The sequence below is a fragment of the Cygnus atratus genome, chromosome 15 (genome assembly GCF_013377495.2).
Source record: "Cygnus atratus isolate AKBS03 ecotype Queensland, Australia chromosome 15, CAtr_DNAZoo_HiC_assembly, whole genome shotgun sequence".
Classification (NCBI taxonomy): Eukaryota; Metazoa; Chordata; class Aves; order Anseriformes; family Anatidae; genus Cygnus; species Cygnus atratus.
Window position 1 is genome coordinate 3411593 of NC_066376.1, and position 15234 is coordinate 3426826.

The 15234-nt window shown below is 51.3% G+C and overlaps 2 protein-coding genes across 4 annotated transcripts in view; one reads left to right on the forward strand and one right to left on the reverse strand.

The window, feature by feature from the left end:
- Positions 1-2243: 2243 nt before the first annotated feature.
- Positions 2244-5636, forward strand: TNFRSF13B (TNF receptor superfamily member 13B). The gene is made up of 4 exons (XM_035563397.1): positions 2244-2382; positions 3205-3321; positions 3759-4007; positions 5362-5636. Exons 1-4 carry the CDS (start codon positions 2244-2246, stop codon positions 5634-5636), a joined length of 780 nt encoding a protein of 259 aa, XP_035419290.1.
- Positions 5637-10612: 4976 nt separating this feature from the next.
- USP22 (ubiquitin specific peptidase 22) overlaps positions 10613-15234 on the reverse strand; it is a 99609-nt gene continuing 94987 nt past the window's right edge. For all 3 annotated transcript variants that reach the window (XM_035563385.2, XM_035563386.2, XM_035563387.2), the window contains 2 exons: positions 13409-13558; positions 10613-11504 (listed from right to left, as the gene is read on the reverse strand). In XM_035563385.2, the coding sequence (XP_035419278.1) occupies positions 11462-11504; positions 13409-13558 (193 nt within the window). In that variant the 3' untranslated portion in view covers positions 10613-11461. The remainder of the gene's footprint in view (positions 11505-13408; positions 13559-15234) is intronic.

Sequence of the window (15234 nt, forward strand, 5' to 3'; positions counted from 1 at the left end):
CGCTGCCGCACGGCATCAACAAAACACTCCCCAACAGGAGTACCCCGATTCGGGTGTCCCCAAGTGAGGGCGACAGTGCTGCTCTCTACTTGCATCTTGCACAGTGGCGTCCCCGTGGCTGCACAGCCTCTCGCTCAGCCGGAGCTGCTCCTTTTCTCGGCAAAGCTGGGAAAAAAAGTGACCCTCTCCTGCCCCAGGTCAGCTGCTTTCTCTGCACAAGAAAACCTCCCGCTGGAGGTGGGCGATGCAAGGGCAGGTGCTGCAAGGCCAGACACCCATCTGGGAGCTCTCCCTGCTGCAACGTGGCCACCAGGACCAGCACACCCACTCCCCGTGCCCGGTGGCCCTGGGAGGGGGCCTCCCCCCCATGCCCCCACTCCCCCGGCAGCCCTGGAGCCAATGCAGCGCGCTGCGCGAGCGGCCGATTTGCATCGGAGGGATAAGGGGAAGCCCCAGGAAACGCATGGCCCAGGCATTAATCAAATCTACCTCTAATAATAAACCTCCCGAGCAATGCGCGGGCTCGGAGCGCGCAGTGCGATGGCAGGAGCCGAGGGGGAGTAGCCGCCGTGCCAGAGCCAAGCGTGAGTTGTGCCCGCGGAGGGGCTGCAAGAGGGCTGGGGGCGAGGGGCTTGCCCGTGCCAGGGCTGTGGGGATGTTTCCAGAGAGCTGGCAGGGAGCGGAGGGGCTCCTTGGAGGGCTGGGGATGAAATGGTCGCTTCATGCTTTGCGTGGAGGATTCAGGAGGAGTTTGGGTGCTCTGGTGGGGCATCCTGGGCAGGGAGCTCAGCCAGTGCATCGGAGGAGAGCACGGGCCTGAGCCTCGCAATGCCCCAGGGATTGTCTTCAGCCAGCTCGATAGAAAGGAATTGTTTAATTTCATAGCGGCGTTAATTGAACAGCAGGGACTAGAAGGGCCGCATCCCTGCGCAGAGCGGATTTATCCTTTACTTTGCGAGGATGGGAGGGCTTCACCCACACTGCCCCGGGTGGGATCCAGCTCACAGCCAGGGCTGGAAGCCCATCCTCAGCCCCTCAGCAGGGACGTTGCTGCTCTGGGCAGCGGCAGGACAGACAGATGCACAGGGACATTGCTGCTCTGGGCAGCAGCAGGACAGACAGACAGACACACAAAGCCTCCGATTGCCGTGTGCTCCCAAGTACGAGAGGGAGAGAGCCGTATCCAAGTACAAGAGGGAGAGCGCGGGGGCATTTCTATACCAAAATCAACGTTTGGCTTCGAAAGGCAGCATCGCAGCGGCCCCAGCCGAGGCAACAGGCAGCTCCCGGGCACGCGGAGGCCGGCGCCGTGCCGGGCAGCGATGGCTTTTAATTGTTTCGGGCCCCTCGGCACCGGCACCGGCCGCCCGCACAGGAAACAGCTGCGTTCCCAGCTCCGCTCCGCAGAGGGATGCGGTCGCCCACGAGCCTCTCGGTCAGCAAATGGCTGCTAACAAGTAAATGCTTATTAGCAAGCTAATAATTAAATTTTGATTTGTTCTGGACTTTTCTGCTGCTTAGGGTTCCCAGCAATGCCTCGCTCCTGCCCCTCATCAAACCCCTTCCCTCTCCCCAGCCCGCGAGCACGGGGCACGTCGCGGCCACGTAGGATGGGACAAATGGCTCCTTGTGGGGACAAAAGTCCTTCCACTGCCATGTGTCCCAGCTGGTGCTGGTGGAAGCGGTGCTTAAAGCTCTCCCAGAGAGGCCTCTCTCCTTCTGCTGCTTAGGGAAGTGTGACACATCAAAACCTGCTTTCAGGATGATGCCAGAACGCCACACAGAGATGTCAGAAATTACGCGCAGCATGGCAGAAACTGCCCCTCTGCCACAGGGGAGCTCAGAAGTTTCCAGAATTAAAAATCATTTCAGAAGATGGTGCTAGCAGTCATTCTGGTTGCATTTCTGTTCCTTTCAGAAAAGGATGTAAAGGCAGAAGCAGTTCCCTGCCCTTACTGCTGCAGGCAGTTTCGCACATCCCCACGCCCTCGAGGCACAGCAAGGGGCCAGGCAGAGACCAGGGTGCTCACCCTGCATGTCCCCGGGGTCCAGATTGTAACCCCCATGAGGATGTCCTGTGCTGAAGTGCTCGCTAAGCCTGAAGCAGATTTTGCTGCATGCTTTTAGCCCAAGCCTAGGGCTGGAGCACAGCAGGCATCCCCCTGCACGGGGTCCCCAGGGAGGCCGCAGGGTCCCCGGCAGCACCAATTTCCCCATAGCCACTTTCCTCCCGTTCTGCAGCCATGGATGGGACGCACTTGGGCTGTGATGCCATGAACAACTGCACCGACCAGCAGTACTGGGACGCCCTCGTCTGCCAGTGCATCCCCTGCAGCCTCATATGCGGCCGGTCCGCGGTGAGGAGGTGTGCTGCCCTGTGCGGTGAGTGGGGAAAGGCCCTGGGAGGAACCACGGGGCAGGCTCCGGGACAGCTCGGTTTAACAGCTTTGAGCCCAAAGCACTGGGGGATGTGACAGTGCTGACCGGGATCAAGTTGTCCACATCCCCATACTGCTCCTTCCCGGGGTCCTAGGGAGCCTTCCCAGAGCTGCATTAACAGAATTAGTCCCCGTCTGTGACACCCTGCCCTTGGAAGGGATGCATCAGGCCCTGCTAATGTGGGTGATGACAAACTCGAGCAGAACGTGAGCCCCATGCTGTGGCAGGCACCGAGGCTGGGTGCTGCAGAGCAGAGGCGCAGTGCAGTCGAAGCCTGCACTCAGTGAGGTGTCGTGTCTCCAAGGGGAGTGAGCGTGGGAGATGCCATCCCCATAGTCCTGAGCCCGTGCTCAGGCAGGTTTTGGTGTGCCCCAAAAAGCCATGCGAGCCCCAGGGGCCAGGAGCTCTAAGAGCAGCACCAGGACCTCGCTGCCATGGGCAGGCGCGGCTGCACCCCATCCCCTTCCCCACGCAGCGGCCAGCAAAAACCTTTCCCTGGTATTCATCTGGCCGAACGCCTCCACCTGCCAGCCCCAAAGATGTTTTCAACACTTCCAACAGCATCAAACAGATCTCGCCCTGCACCCATGGGAGCTGTGGACTTGTTCCAAGCGGCCGTGGGCTCGTCCCCACGTGAACTCAGGCAGGGAGGGCCCCGGGCTGGGAGGTGACGGGGACGCAGGAGGAGCCGTGCGGGCAGAAGGACATGTTCAGGGCGAGGACGTGCTCAGGACGAGCCCTGTTCCTTTCCCTCCCTTCCCACAGAGTCCATGGTTTGCAACAGGAAAGCCGGCTTCTACTACGACAAGCTCCTGAAAAAATGCATCAACTGTGCCACGGTCTGCGGGCAGCACCCGAAGCAGTGCGACCCCTCCTGCGGATGTAAGGCTGCGTGCGAGGGCAGGGGGAACAGGGGGCCGTGGGGCAGGGTCCCACAGGGGCTGGGCTAAAAGAGGAGCCGGGTTATGGGGTGGAAGCCAGGGAAGAGGCAGCAAACCCTGCTCTCTGCCCCCAGGGGTTGGTGCATGGCCTTGGGGAGGGGGAGAGGGAAGGGACGGGCCCTTTCCCCTCAGATCAACAAGTCCCAGCTTGGGGTTGAGATGTGGGTGCTGGAGAAATGGGGAGAGAGGGATCATCTCCTCTATTAGTCGTAAAAAACACAACCAAACAGAGGAGCTGCAGCTCTGCTTTCAGCTCCTCCCCAAGCGGAGCGCACGAGTGCCCTTAGCAGCACCCTGCCCCTATCAAAAAGTCACTAGGGTGAGCTGCGTGCCGGGGGGGGTCTAAGCTCTCCTTTCTCTCTGCCTGGCCCCCAGCAGGTGCCCTGGCCACCCCCCACCCTCCGCCGGCCGCCCTGGTCACGGCGCTGCCTCCCGCGGCCGCGCTGGAGCAGAAGGCGTGCACGGAGCAGGAGCCGTGGCTGGTGGTGTACCTGCTGCTGGGGCTCTGCCTCTGCGCCCTCATCTGCTCCCTCTTCCTGGGCTGGACCCACCTGCGGAGGAAGGGAGAGGTGGGATCCTGCCAGGCCGGGGCCGGGACCTGCCACCGCAGGGAGGACTCCTCCAAGGGTGAGTGCTGGGGGCACTGGGGAGACCGGGAGGGGTTGGGGAGCTGGGGCAGCTGGCACCCAGGTTCTGCCCGAAAGCAGAGCCGGTGGGTACGCAGGGGCCGGGAGGCAAAGTGAACCCAGTGAGGTGCTGCACAGCCCAGTCTGAGCCTGAAAAGATCAGAACTAGGGTCCTGTGCCCCAATTCCCCCCCTATCGCCCTTCTCAGGCACTCATGCAGGACTGGGCTGAGGGCAAGAGCTGTGCTGCTGGCCAGTGATTCTCCAAGGCATGAAGAACTGCAAAAAGCTGATCCTCTTCCCCAAGGAGCCACCATAGTGGCTGTTTCCTTTGGTTTCCCACAGGAACCACCTTTGGGAAGACCCTGGGCTTTCACAGCAAGTGCAGCTCTGGGTTTATTCGCTTGGGGCTGCCCTGGGGCTGACTGCTACCTGGCCAGGACCACGCTTACACGAGTTTGCTCCTTCGTTACAGGCGAAACGTTGCAGCCCAGCAGCTGAATCAAAAAGCTTTGCAGCATCAAAGCCCAAAGTTTAGGCCTTGGAGCCAGGGGGGCTTCACAAGTCTTTGCCGTAGAAAGAAAAGATAGGGAAAGGTTAACACGGAGTAAGCCAACATAGAAAAGATGTGTTGACTTTCCCCCCTCCTCTTCTCCCCTGCCTTCTCTTAAAAAGAAAATATATATATATATATATATATCTACCTACCTATTTATGTATACACGTATTAGTTTACATACATAAACTTCAGAGCTGGATGAGGAAAATCAGAACAAGCACACGAGGTGGTGCTCCAGTCAGGCTCAGTCCCCAGCAGCGCTGCAATTTGAGCCACTGTTGGCTTCATCCCAGGACACTGGCACTGGGCACTCGCTTCTGAGGGAGGCTGACAGGTTCAAAGAGATTTACTGCATGCTTCTTCATAGCCCCGGCCTAGCCGTGCTTATCAGACCTCAGATGATGGACCAGAGCCCTCTGACAGCCCGCGGAGCTGCGTGCGGCCCTTCAGCCTGCCCTGCTGCAGCCCCTGCACCTTGCAGAGCACCGCACCATTTCATTCGCATGTGCTACAAAATGAGCACTTAATGAAAAGACAATTTACATGCAATGCTGTAAATATTAAAATTACTTCAGTGCTAAAGCTCCAGCCTTCCTGCTCGAGGCAGTCACCCATTCACAGGACGGGCTGTGTGCTGCAGGCCGCATTGCGGGCACGACGCAGGGGTTTTACCGGAGGTGGAGGGAGGTGGGTTCCAGCACTGCCTCCCTGCAGGCCTCAGGGCAGCACTGCAGAGCCTTTCCTGGGTAAAAGCTGCTCCTAAACACCTCAGGCTAACACCCGGCGTTCATTTGCAGATCGCCTGGTGGAAGCGGGCAGCGTTGGTGATGGATCCACCGGCAGCAGGGTCCCTGAGCCAGTAGAAACCTGTGGCTTCTGCTTCCCCGGACATGGCTCCGCGGTACAAGAGAGCAAAGCGCACCACAGCCCCTCCTGCCACCCGGGGGAGAGGGCCGTGGTCGCTCACACCGGGGTGTGCAGCACAGGAAGCGCCGGGGCGATTCCCAGCCCTGACGATGGCCATTTTAAGATCATTTGCTCTCCTTCGCAAGAGAAGACGCCCATGGTGTGACTGCAGTGAATGCTCCTGCATGAAAGGAGGGCTGTCCCCTCTGCCCCCAAAACACAGCTGCTTCTCCCTCCGTCCCCAGCCCCAGCTCCTGCCAGGGCAGGTGGATACAGCTCAGCCTTGGCTCAGGGGCTGTAGGTCACGGACTGTGCTGTTCTCTTCTTGGAAACCCAAACTCTCCTTGTTCCAGTGATGGACGTTGCTCCCTGTTCAGCCATGCCTCCATGCTCCGACCTGACCTCCGCAGACACCCCCGCGCTTCCTGGCCCTTGGGACCGCAGGCCCGCGGGGGCTTCTCGGCCCAGTTCCTGCACCAGCATCGCTTTGCCCCTGCGAAGGGCACCGATGCCTGTGGCAAGCGCCAGGCCCCCGCCTTTCCCCTCTTGAAAATTCTGCCTTGCACCACAAGTGGTTTCCAAGCAGAGTTGTGCTCGTCTGGGACACGCTCAATGGACAGAAAGCGGACAAAGCGGTGGTGCCAGGCGCCATCTCGAGAATTAGCCAGGTAGCGACGCCTCGCACAGAGCCCAGGTGTGACAGAGCAGCCTGACCTCAATCCATCGCCCCCGGGCTGCGGTCTGTGTGACTGCCTCCCCCACCGAGAGGTCTTCTCTCCTCAGGACTACGGGGAGTTTTCCAGAGAATCAGTTCAAAGTGTTTTAAAGCATCTCAGGCCTTTCAGACAAAGCTGCGGCCTGGCCTACTCCAGCCTCCCAGGGCTGGGGCGCGGACTCAGACCCAGGACATTCCTCACAGACGTCGTGACGGCCGCTGAGTGCCACCACCACGCTCCCAGGAGGGGCACGTTTTCTAACTTCAACAAAGTTCCTTTACAGCAAGAGCATTCAGTGTATGAGCTCCACATGCAGCTTTCAACGCTGCTTTGAGGGGAGGAAAGGGCAGGGGACGGTGAGGCTTTGCCTTGCACCAGGATACGATGCTGCACGAGAGGAGCTCCGGAGGCACCAAAATCACCGATGGAATTGGGTGTAGGTGCAAAAAGTCATCCAAAGCTGGGAACTTTCTGAAAGACTTGATGCTTTGATGTACTCCTGGTCTGGATTACCTGAAATAACTGGTAAAAGTGACGGGCTGTGATGCGGCTGATTTGAGGAAAGGTTTTTGTCTGACCGGTATTTGAAAGCTACTATGGAAAAATGTGGGTTTCAACATGTAACGTCAAGTTCTCATGCTCATTAAAGGAGAGAGTAGGAATGTTTTGCTTGGTGAAAAATCCCTCCTGATAGGAGATCGTTGCCACAAGTTTCTCAGACCAGGCCTTCAAACTTGAAAGAACACCCAGGGAACGGGCAACAGATGCACAAATTGGTGATAGGAAAGTGCAGCACTTAGAACAGGCCATGGTAGCTGAGGCCATGTGAGCATCCCCACCCTCATCCTCCTCCCTCTCTCCAGGCTTCCTCTTCCTTTCCTTGGTTTCCTCTCCCAGAGCCTCCCCCTCTCAGGTTCAGCCGATGAAGGGGCTTTGCACTTACCATGGGGCAGCTCTTGTGCATTTCCATCTGTGCCACGTCCCCACCACCCCGAGCACTTCCCAGCGAGGCCGGGGACTCCAGGAGGACACCTGTAAGCAGGCGCAGCGTCACCTTGCGCTGCCCGGCCCCAGCACCGAGGGGACAGGCAGCTTCAGCCCTGCTCAGGTGTCACCCGCAGGGACAGACCCCCCCCCATGTAATGGGAACTCCCCCACACCGCCTGTGTGAGGAGCCAGAACCTTATTTAAAGCAAACAATCAAACAATAAACCTGAACATGCCACCAGTTTTGCAATTAGAGTATCTCTCGAGGCTCGGGAAGCATCAATTATTCAAACCAAGGCTTTAGGAAAGCTTTTACACGAGCTGCCACAAGAGCTCACCCTGCCTGGCCCTGGCAAGCCGCAGCTCCTGCTCCGGCTGCCCATGTAGGTCTCCTCCAGCACTCGCTGCAATACACGAGGGAAGCAGCACCCTGCAGTTTACACCTAGAAACAGGGGAAAACACCCATCAGACGCCAGGTCCCTCCTTCAAGCCCTGATAAGCGAGAGGGGAGCGTTCAGTCAGGCGTGGCCTCCTCTACTTAGGGGAACGTAAATACTGTTATCAGCAGAGAGAGGAAAAGGTAACACAGAGCGTCACGGAGGTCAGAGCAGCAGTAACACGCAGGCTCCCAGATACAGCAGCTGCGTGCTCTGGGAATCAAAAGTCAGTGGGTTTGGTATCCTGTTTGCAGCCCCTGGCCAACAGCTCTGACAGCACACCTGGTGAGATCCCTCTGAATAGCAGAAGGAAGCATGGGACATAGGCAGTCACCACCCGGGACAAATACTTTTGGTGATTAAGGGCACTGACTTCCAAGCCAGAGCATCCAGACAGGGGCTTAAGCTGCTTCTAACTTTCCTGCTTTTGCTCAGGTTTTCATTAGGCACCAGCCTCAAGCAAAGCTTTCTCCCCAGTCCAGGGGCTGCGATGAGAAGGTACGACACCGACAGCCACCTTCTGGCTGGTTTTGTGTTACACACAGAGCCACGTTCAAACGCTGGTGTACAACCAGAGGGTATGCTCCAGTATCGACCCGCATCCTGGTACCAGGCTTTGCTTTCAGACATTTCTTCAAATGCTTCCCTGTAACAGAGCAAACCACGTGAATAAAAAATCGTGCTTCAAAATAAACCAGTCAGCCCCAAACTGCTCCCCGGCACGAGCAGGGTCAGCAGCTGAAGCAATGCAGCAATTGCCCCTTGCAGCAGGCAGCCTCTTGCTGCCGTCAGCCACTGCGCCGGGGAGGCACAACTCCATCAGGCCTTCGTTAGCGTCTCACTGCTCAGCGAGGACTTCTGTGGTCGGCGTCTTCCTGAAGGTGACGCTGAGTTCTGCAAAGAGCAGCCTCCCAGTTCTGCAGGGAATAAATCTTGTGTCTGAGCTCCTCGGCAGATGAAGGGAAAGAGAAGGCTGCGTTTGGGGAAAAACGTAATGAGGGGTAGCGCTGATTGTGTGATAGCAGCTGTCCTTCCATTTTTATAGGAAGAGGGAAAGTGTTCTCTGCTTCTCTATCAACCTGTGCTGATTTACTGTTGCTGGAAATAGAAACCTGCATGGTACAATTCAGGGGGAAAGAAGAGCTTTTAATACACCAGGAATTCTGCTTTAGAAGCCCAAACCAGAGCACTGAAATCTACCTTGCTCTCCCATCTCCCACCGAAAACCAGCCACGCTGGTGCAGTTGCATGGAGCACAGCCCTCTTCACCAGCTTGAGAGGGGTCGGGGGGGGGGAGAAAATAAATAAGGCTGATTTATGTGGCTGGCCTTGTCCCTAAACAGTTCATTTCTGAAGCATTAACAAAACAGACCGCATTAGCTCCGGTGGCCAAGCGCGTGCTAGTGGAAAACAGAATTCACTTGTTCAGGCTCCAGCTGGAGACCAGCAGCCGAGGGCTCCGAGCTCAGCATCACAACGGCGGCCCCGCATCGCCAGCCCAGCTGCCGCGCGGTGGCACTGCTCCTCCAGCATCGGGGCGAGGCGGCGACGCGGGCTGCAGCAGCCACGGGAATAATGAAAGGCTGATTCTCGTCTTCCTCTGCAAGCTTGCTGCATTATTAAAAGGTAGCAGAAAGCGTCGTCAAGCATCTGCACGATGCTGTGCCCAATTCCGGGAGGGAGAGGAGGGCCCCCCCTTTCCTGCGGGTGTGCCATTCATCCGCATTTCTCCAGCAGTGTTTCACTTGCGACAAGAACACTCAGGTTAAATTCTGCAGTACCCAATTACAACTGAAAATTATTTCAAGCATGACGATAGAGAAAGACAGGTTATGAAACCAGAGTACGCTATCGCTTCTGCAGAAACCGCGCTGCCTAGGTAACTCGCACACTGTGCGGTATGTTTTCTGTGTCTGATTTGGTATTCAAGGAGCTTCAATTAGTCGGTTCTTCTTCCCTCCTAGTTGCAAACTGTCACAGAGATCTCCTGATGCACAAAACCACCTTGTACTCTCCAGCTTGCGTACAAATCAAATGCGATTCCACCACCCTTTTGTGTAGCATCTCTTGTAAGACGCTCATTTAAAAAACAAACAAACCCAGGCTTCACTGATTTTTCCTCCTATTTCTGTTGTTACACAGACTGCTTTCCACCCCTCTCTCAGACAGGTTAGAGATGGCCCATACCCATTTCTGGAATACTGATTTAAAAGACAGGACCCATCCATGTTTTTAAGCACTGTTTAAGTCAAGGATCAGCTGTTTGGATACACATCCAGAGCTTAATGACCTTTTTGGTGTGGCCCTTACGCCAGTTTATATGGTGCCTAACTCTTAACACTTGGCTCTCTCCAGGCTCCTTAAGGGAGAGCAAAGTTATTTTTTGCTCTTTTGAGCTCTGTGTTCTGAATGGTTTCTCTCATGGGCTGCAATTCAATCCACAGCCCAGCCTCCTGGGAGCAAGACGGAGCACACGAGCCGGTACTGCTGATACCCAGGCAGGCCAACGAGCTGCTTTAAAAGACCGCGATGAAGGGAGAGAAAAGGGAACAAAACTGCATTTGTGACAAAGCAAAAGCAAGCTGATACACCAGCTGCTGTAGGCTAAGGACACGGATACGGAGGCTGCAAAGAGGAGAAGAGTATGTGAGGAGTTAATACATGTGGGAGGATACAAGGAACCAATACCAGCCTAGCACATACCAGGAAAATGTGTTGTTTACTTAAAAACCTAGTGCACTGCAGAAGTGCTCAATAGCAGCAGATCTATCGCTCAATGCTGCCCCCAGCAGCAACCGTTTCTAACAGATGGTATATTTTTCAGTACTGAGGTTCTTTCAAGTATCAGCTATATATGCCTTTGGAAGGCAACAGGGGGAAAAAAAAACAACAACAAAAAACAACAACAACCCAAACCAGCAACAACAAAACAAGCAATTCTGAGAAATTTGAACTTATTCACAAGATTTAAAGAAAGAACCAAGACCACTCTTACAGTATAAACACGCCAATTCATTCATTTTTACTGATGGTTGCATTAATGAATCTCATTCTCGTGAAAAAAGGGAATAAAGGAAAAAAATTAAGAAAATAGCTATTTATAGAAAACAAAAAAAAAGGGCTCAAAACAGAAAAGAATCTGTGCTGATGCTTTTGACGAGCAGTCCGATGGCATTGAACATTACCTGTGCAAGCAGGCATGCTTGAAAACCTGTCTGTACTGTAGCTTCAGTTCCACAATCCAGGATTTCTTTTATTTGTTGGAAAAAAAAAGAGCCTAATAGTTTCATACTGTATTTATTTAATAACTAAAATTCACAAATAAAAAGATACTTGCAAAGTCCTTTAGTTGTGTCATCCCATCCTCCTCCACTTTACTGCTTTCAGACCCATATGCATAAAAAATGGGCTTGGATTTTTAATTTTAACTGTTATATGATTGGTCGTTGGAGCTGAAGCACCAATGGAGAAGATGCTTTATGGAGATGAGGGTACACCCCCTTGCCTTCCCACACACATTTTGGAGGAACATAGGAGATGTACCAGTGCCTGGACTCCTCTGCTCCCATTTCCCCCACCCAGAGCATTCCTTTCATTTTATATTTCCTCTGTTAAGTGACTGACTGTAGCCTCCTTTTTCCCCCTTTCTGTCCTTGCGGGACTGCATACACGTTGGACATTGTTCGTTTCTTACTCCGCCAGGCTTTGAGCCAGTGTCAAGTAGGTCCTGTTACAGCTCAGTGCTAGTTGTTTTTTAATGGGTCTTTTCATTTCAGGTAGGTTTGTGTGTCGATTCAGAAGGCTTGCTTATTTTCTTCCTTGTTTATATCTGACAAGCTGCTGGATAAGGCTATTCATACTCCAGGAACTGTTTGTGATAGAACAGCAAATACCTGCAAGAAAGCAAGGTACAGTTTCAGCTTTCTGCTGTGCATCATAGCAGATTAGTGTTTCCATTGATGCAACTGTGAAAAATGAGGACTATTAATTTGTTTTTCTTTTCAATTTGAAGCAATTCCAGGGACATGCCAGCTCCCTACAGTAACCATGGAAGAGAAGGAGGGAAGCCAGCTGAAATAATTTTACCAGTAACTCAGGAAACGGAACATTTGTCCATCAAGCAGTCGAACCCCTCTTGTTGTACAATCGACTTAGAACCTGGAAGCTCTGCAAGATTGGACTGTGTTGATGTCCAGACAGGCAGCATCCCTTTAACACTACCATGACACAAAACACAACCGTGGTGGCTTTAAGATACAACTGTTGCTTTAGACTCGTATAACCACAGCATCAGACATTTAGGATTACTGCAAACTGTCTGCCATTTACTCTGACAGAAACAAAATGAAGAACCAGGCACATGGGTGAAAACTCATGTGTCCCAATCAAATACAACTCATATGTCTAATGTCTCAATCTGTACTCAAATCTGGTGTTTTAACAAGATGAAATTCTCCCTATCCTTAATTACTGTGTGTGTACTGCTACATAACAGAGCCCAGCCCTCAAGCAGTTACGTGTAGATGGAAGCAGAGTGATCTCTACGTACCCTTTACACACCACACACTGACAGGGTCATTGCATGACTCCGTTAAAAAGCTTCAGCATAATTTTTAGACTTTCCAATTATTATCGTTCCATTTCCAGTCCTACAGAGCTTCCCTCGCACAGTGCAGATCTACTCAGTGCCAGACTTAATCTGAACCAGGGAAAATGAATCCGAGATCAAACCAGTCTTTACTGAGACGGATGTGCAGCAGTTGTGTTGCATATCCTCCCCTCCTTGCATATGGCAGTTTCTTCTACAGACATACCCCATCCCAGGTCCAAAGCTAGCTAGTTGTTACTGAAGAAAAGTTTATTTCTTCTGCTGACCTCAAAGCATGAGTTACTTTAGTCAAATCATTTAACACGAAAATTCAGGTATCATAGGAGAAATTTTGCACTTCCCAGTTGAAGTTCAAAAAAGGAAAAGATGGCAAAATCTGTTTTAAAAATTGCAAGCTGAACATCTGTGCCTGCAGAAATCAATGGAAATGTCATGAATAATTAAAACAAAAACAAAGCAGGCTTATCTTTCCAGTACCATGCCCACAGTTGAAAATGCCAAAATGAAGACTTCAGTTTCTAAGTTACCTTATTCTAGAAATATATACCAACCCCCAGTGCTTCCCTCAAATGAGGAACACCAAGATGCTTCCCTTGCAAACTACTGCTCTGCGCTCCCACTGCTTGTCTAACGCAAGCATCTGAAATCATGATGTCAACCTGAAAGCAATTTAAAGACATGAACTAAGAAACAGCTCATGTTCTATGCCTGCCTTCCATATAGTCTTGCAACTCTGCCTCATACTATTTTCTTAATGGCTTTTCCTCAAATCTTTTACACTCACAATAACCCAAAGGTTATACAAAGATCAGAGCGTGTCCAGGAGATGAATATTCGAATAGTATGCTCCTACACTGGGTGACCGTATCACTTTGGTTTTTAGATTCCCCTGCATTAGCAGACAGAGTTTGAATGTGAGCACCAGTTACAAACGCTGCTGTGTGAGCTGATGCTCCCTTGTCCTTCCCTGTTTCTTCCTGAAACCAATTCACTACTATAAAGCAACATTCTGAAGCACCGATACATACACAGAGAATCATTACATATTCAAAGAGATACACAGAGAATCATTACATATTCAAAGAGAGTAATTAAGTCTTCTCAGAGGTTATAGGGTCTTTCACCTGTAAATAAGAAAAACCCAAAGGACAATTTTCCTTCTTTCTCCCTTTTCAGTTCGTAACTTACCCTTCACTGTCTAGTACATCCTTAATGCTAGCCTTGGTGATAATGGCATCATCACACTTGAACCACTGGTCCTTGTGCTGCCGGATGAAGCTGGTATAGTGCCCGCTCTCCAAGGTTCCCTGGTGATTAACTACTGCAAACAAGGAATACCTGGTACAGAAGAGAGTTAATCAATACGTGGATCAAAAGGGGAAAAATAAATGACATTTTAAAGAGGCAAAAGCTTGTGTTCATAAGCACATACAGAAATGGTAAAGGATCAGATCCATCAATAAAACACCAGCTCTTAACGCTGACTGGAAATGGGGCACCCTTACCCCGGGAAAAAGAACCACATTTTTCTTTTCCTGTCTTGCCATTACTGTAACATTCCAGTCTGATGACAGCCATCAGCTTCACCAATACTAGCTACTGAAGATTTTTCTTCTAAAATAGATTGATCTTGATGCATTCCTGTAGAGGACCGCTGATTATCTAGTCTGACCTCCTATTTCTCCCTATTTCCCTCTAGTGAACTAGCTACTCTAGTAAACGAGAAAAAAAGTATTTTGGGGGCTAGGGAAGGAAGTAATCTTAAGTATAGCTAATTTTAATTATTTCCAGCGATAAACTGCTGTACTGAGTAATTGTCCTTAATCTGGAAAGTCTGTACTTATTTTGAAATGCAGAGTATTTTCAGCCTCAACTTCCAGCTTTCAGATGTTGCTGTGCATTTGCTAACCTGAAAACTACCAGACATCTCTGCTCGAAAGAAAGGTACTGATATACTAAGTTAGCTTCAACTTTTTTTTCTTTAACGGGAAAGACTGAAGTCCTTCATTTTTTTGTTCAAAGGTAAGATTTTGTTCCCAGTTATATTTGTGGCTCTTTTTGTAATGTTCTCCAATCTTTGCCTCTTTTTAAAATGCTATCCCTCCAACCTGGATGCAAACACAGCTACACCATGGCAAAATAATCTCTCTAATCTCGCTTGATGTTGTCCTACTTATCTTTAAAAACCACAGAGCTCTTTTGACACAGTGGTGCCACAACAAGGCTCTTAATTCAGCTGACTGTCTACAGAGCCACACGTGTAAGAGTCACCCTCTTCCCAGATGGAAATCTTATTAGGCTGGACAACACTTCAGTCCTAGATGCAGGATTCTAGGACTGCCCCAACTGTTTACTTGCATCCACCACACCGGGCAACTCAGACATCTCTGCTCTTACCTAATTACCTCATCTGTTTTCTGCATTAACAACTACTTCAGACTATGTTGTGTGCAAACCTCAGCAGTGATCGATTTTGTTTTCTTTTAGCTCTTTGCTAACAGTTATTAAACACTAGACATCTCACAAGTCAATCCCTATCGGAGCACAGGTTGCACACCTGATTGGTATCTGCTTCTATGACAACTGTGCTAAGACCTGGCTGGTTAGTTTTTTCAATCTGTTCTGTGATTCCAGTTTCTTAATGAAACTTTTAGTGCAAATGAAATGCCTTTAGGAATTTAAATACACAACATTAACATATGACTGCAGCAACCAAACTTGTAACTGTAATTAAAAAAGAAGTTTGTGTGACCATCTCTTTTTCCATAAAGCTCTGAATGTTAGTTTCAATTACTCTCCTTTAAATTCTTGAGCGAGTCATGTGTCAGCCACTCTGTTATTCTGACTGGAATTCGTGCCTGCCCAACAGACCCCACGATTACTGGGGTCATCTAACTGGGACTTACTTTCAGTCCTCTGGAACCTCCTTTGCCATTGCAATAGAAATTGGATTATTTGAAGGAAACACCCATCCCTTTTAATACCAGAACCATAGCTTTTAATTTTGTCCACAG

Bases quoted from the DNA above. Each gene is read 5' to 3' on its own strand.
- TNFRSF13B (XM_035563397.1), top strand. From the start codon at position 2,244: ATGGATGGGACGCACTTGGGCTGTGATGCCATGAACAACTGCACCGAC. The intron at 2,383-3,204 runs GTGAGTGGGGAA...CCCTTCCCACAG, and splicing joins GAGGTGTGCTGCCCTGTGCG to AGTCCATGGTTTGCAACAGG. The intron at 3,322-3,758 runs GTAAGGCTGCGT...GGCCCCCAGCAG, and splicing joins GTGCGACCCCTCCTGCGGAT to GTGCCCTGGCCACCCCCCAC.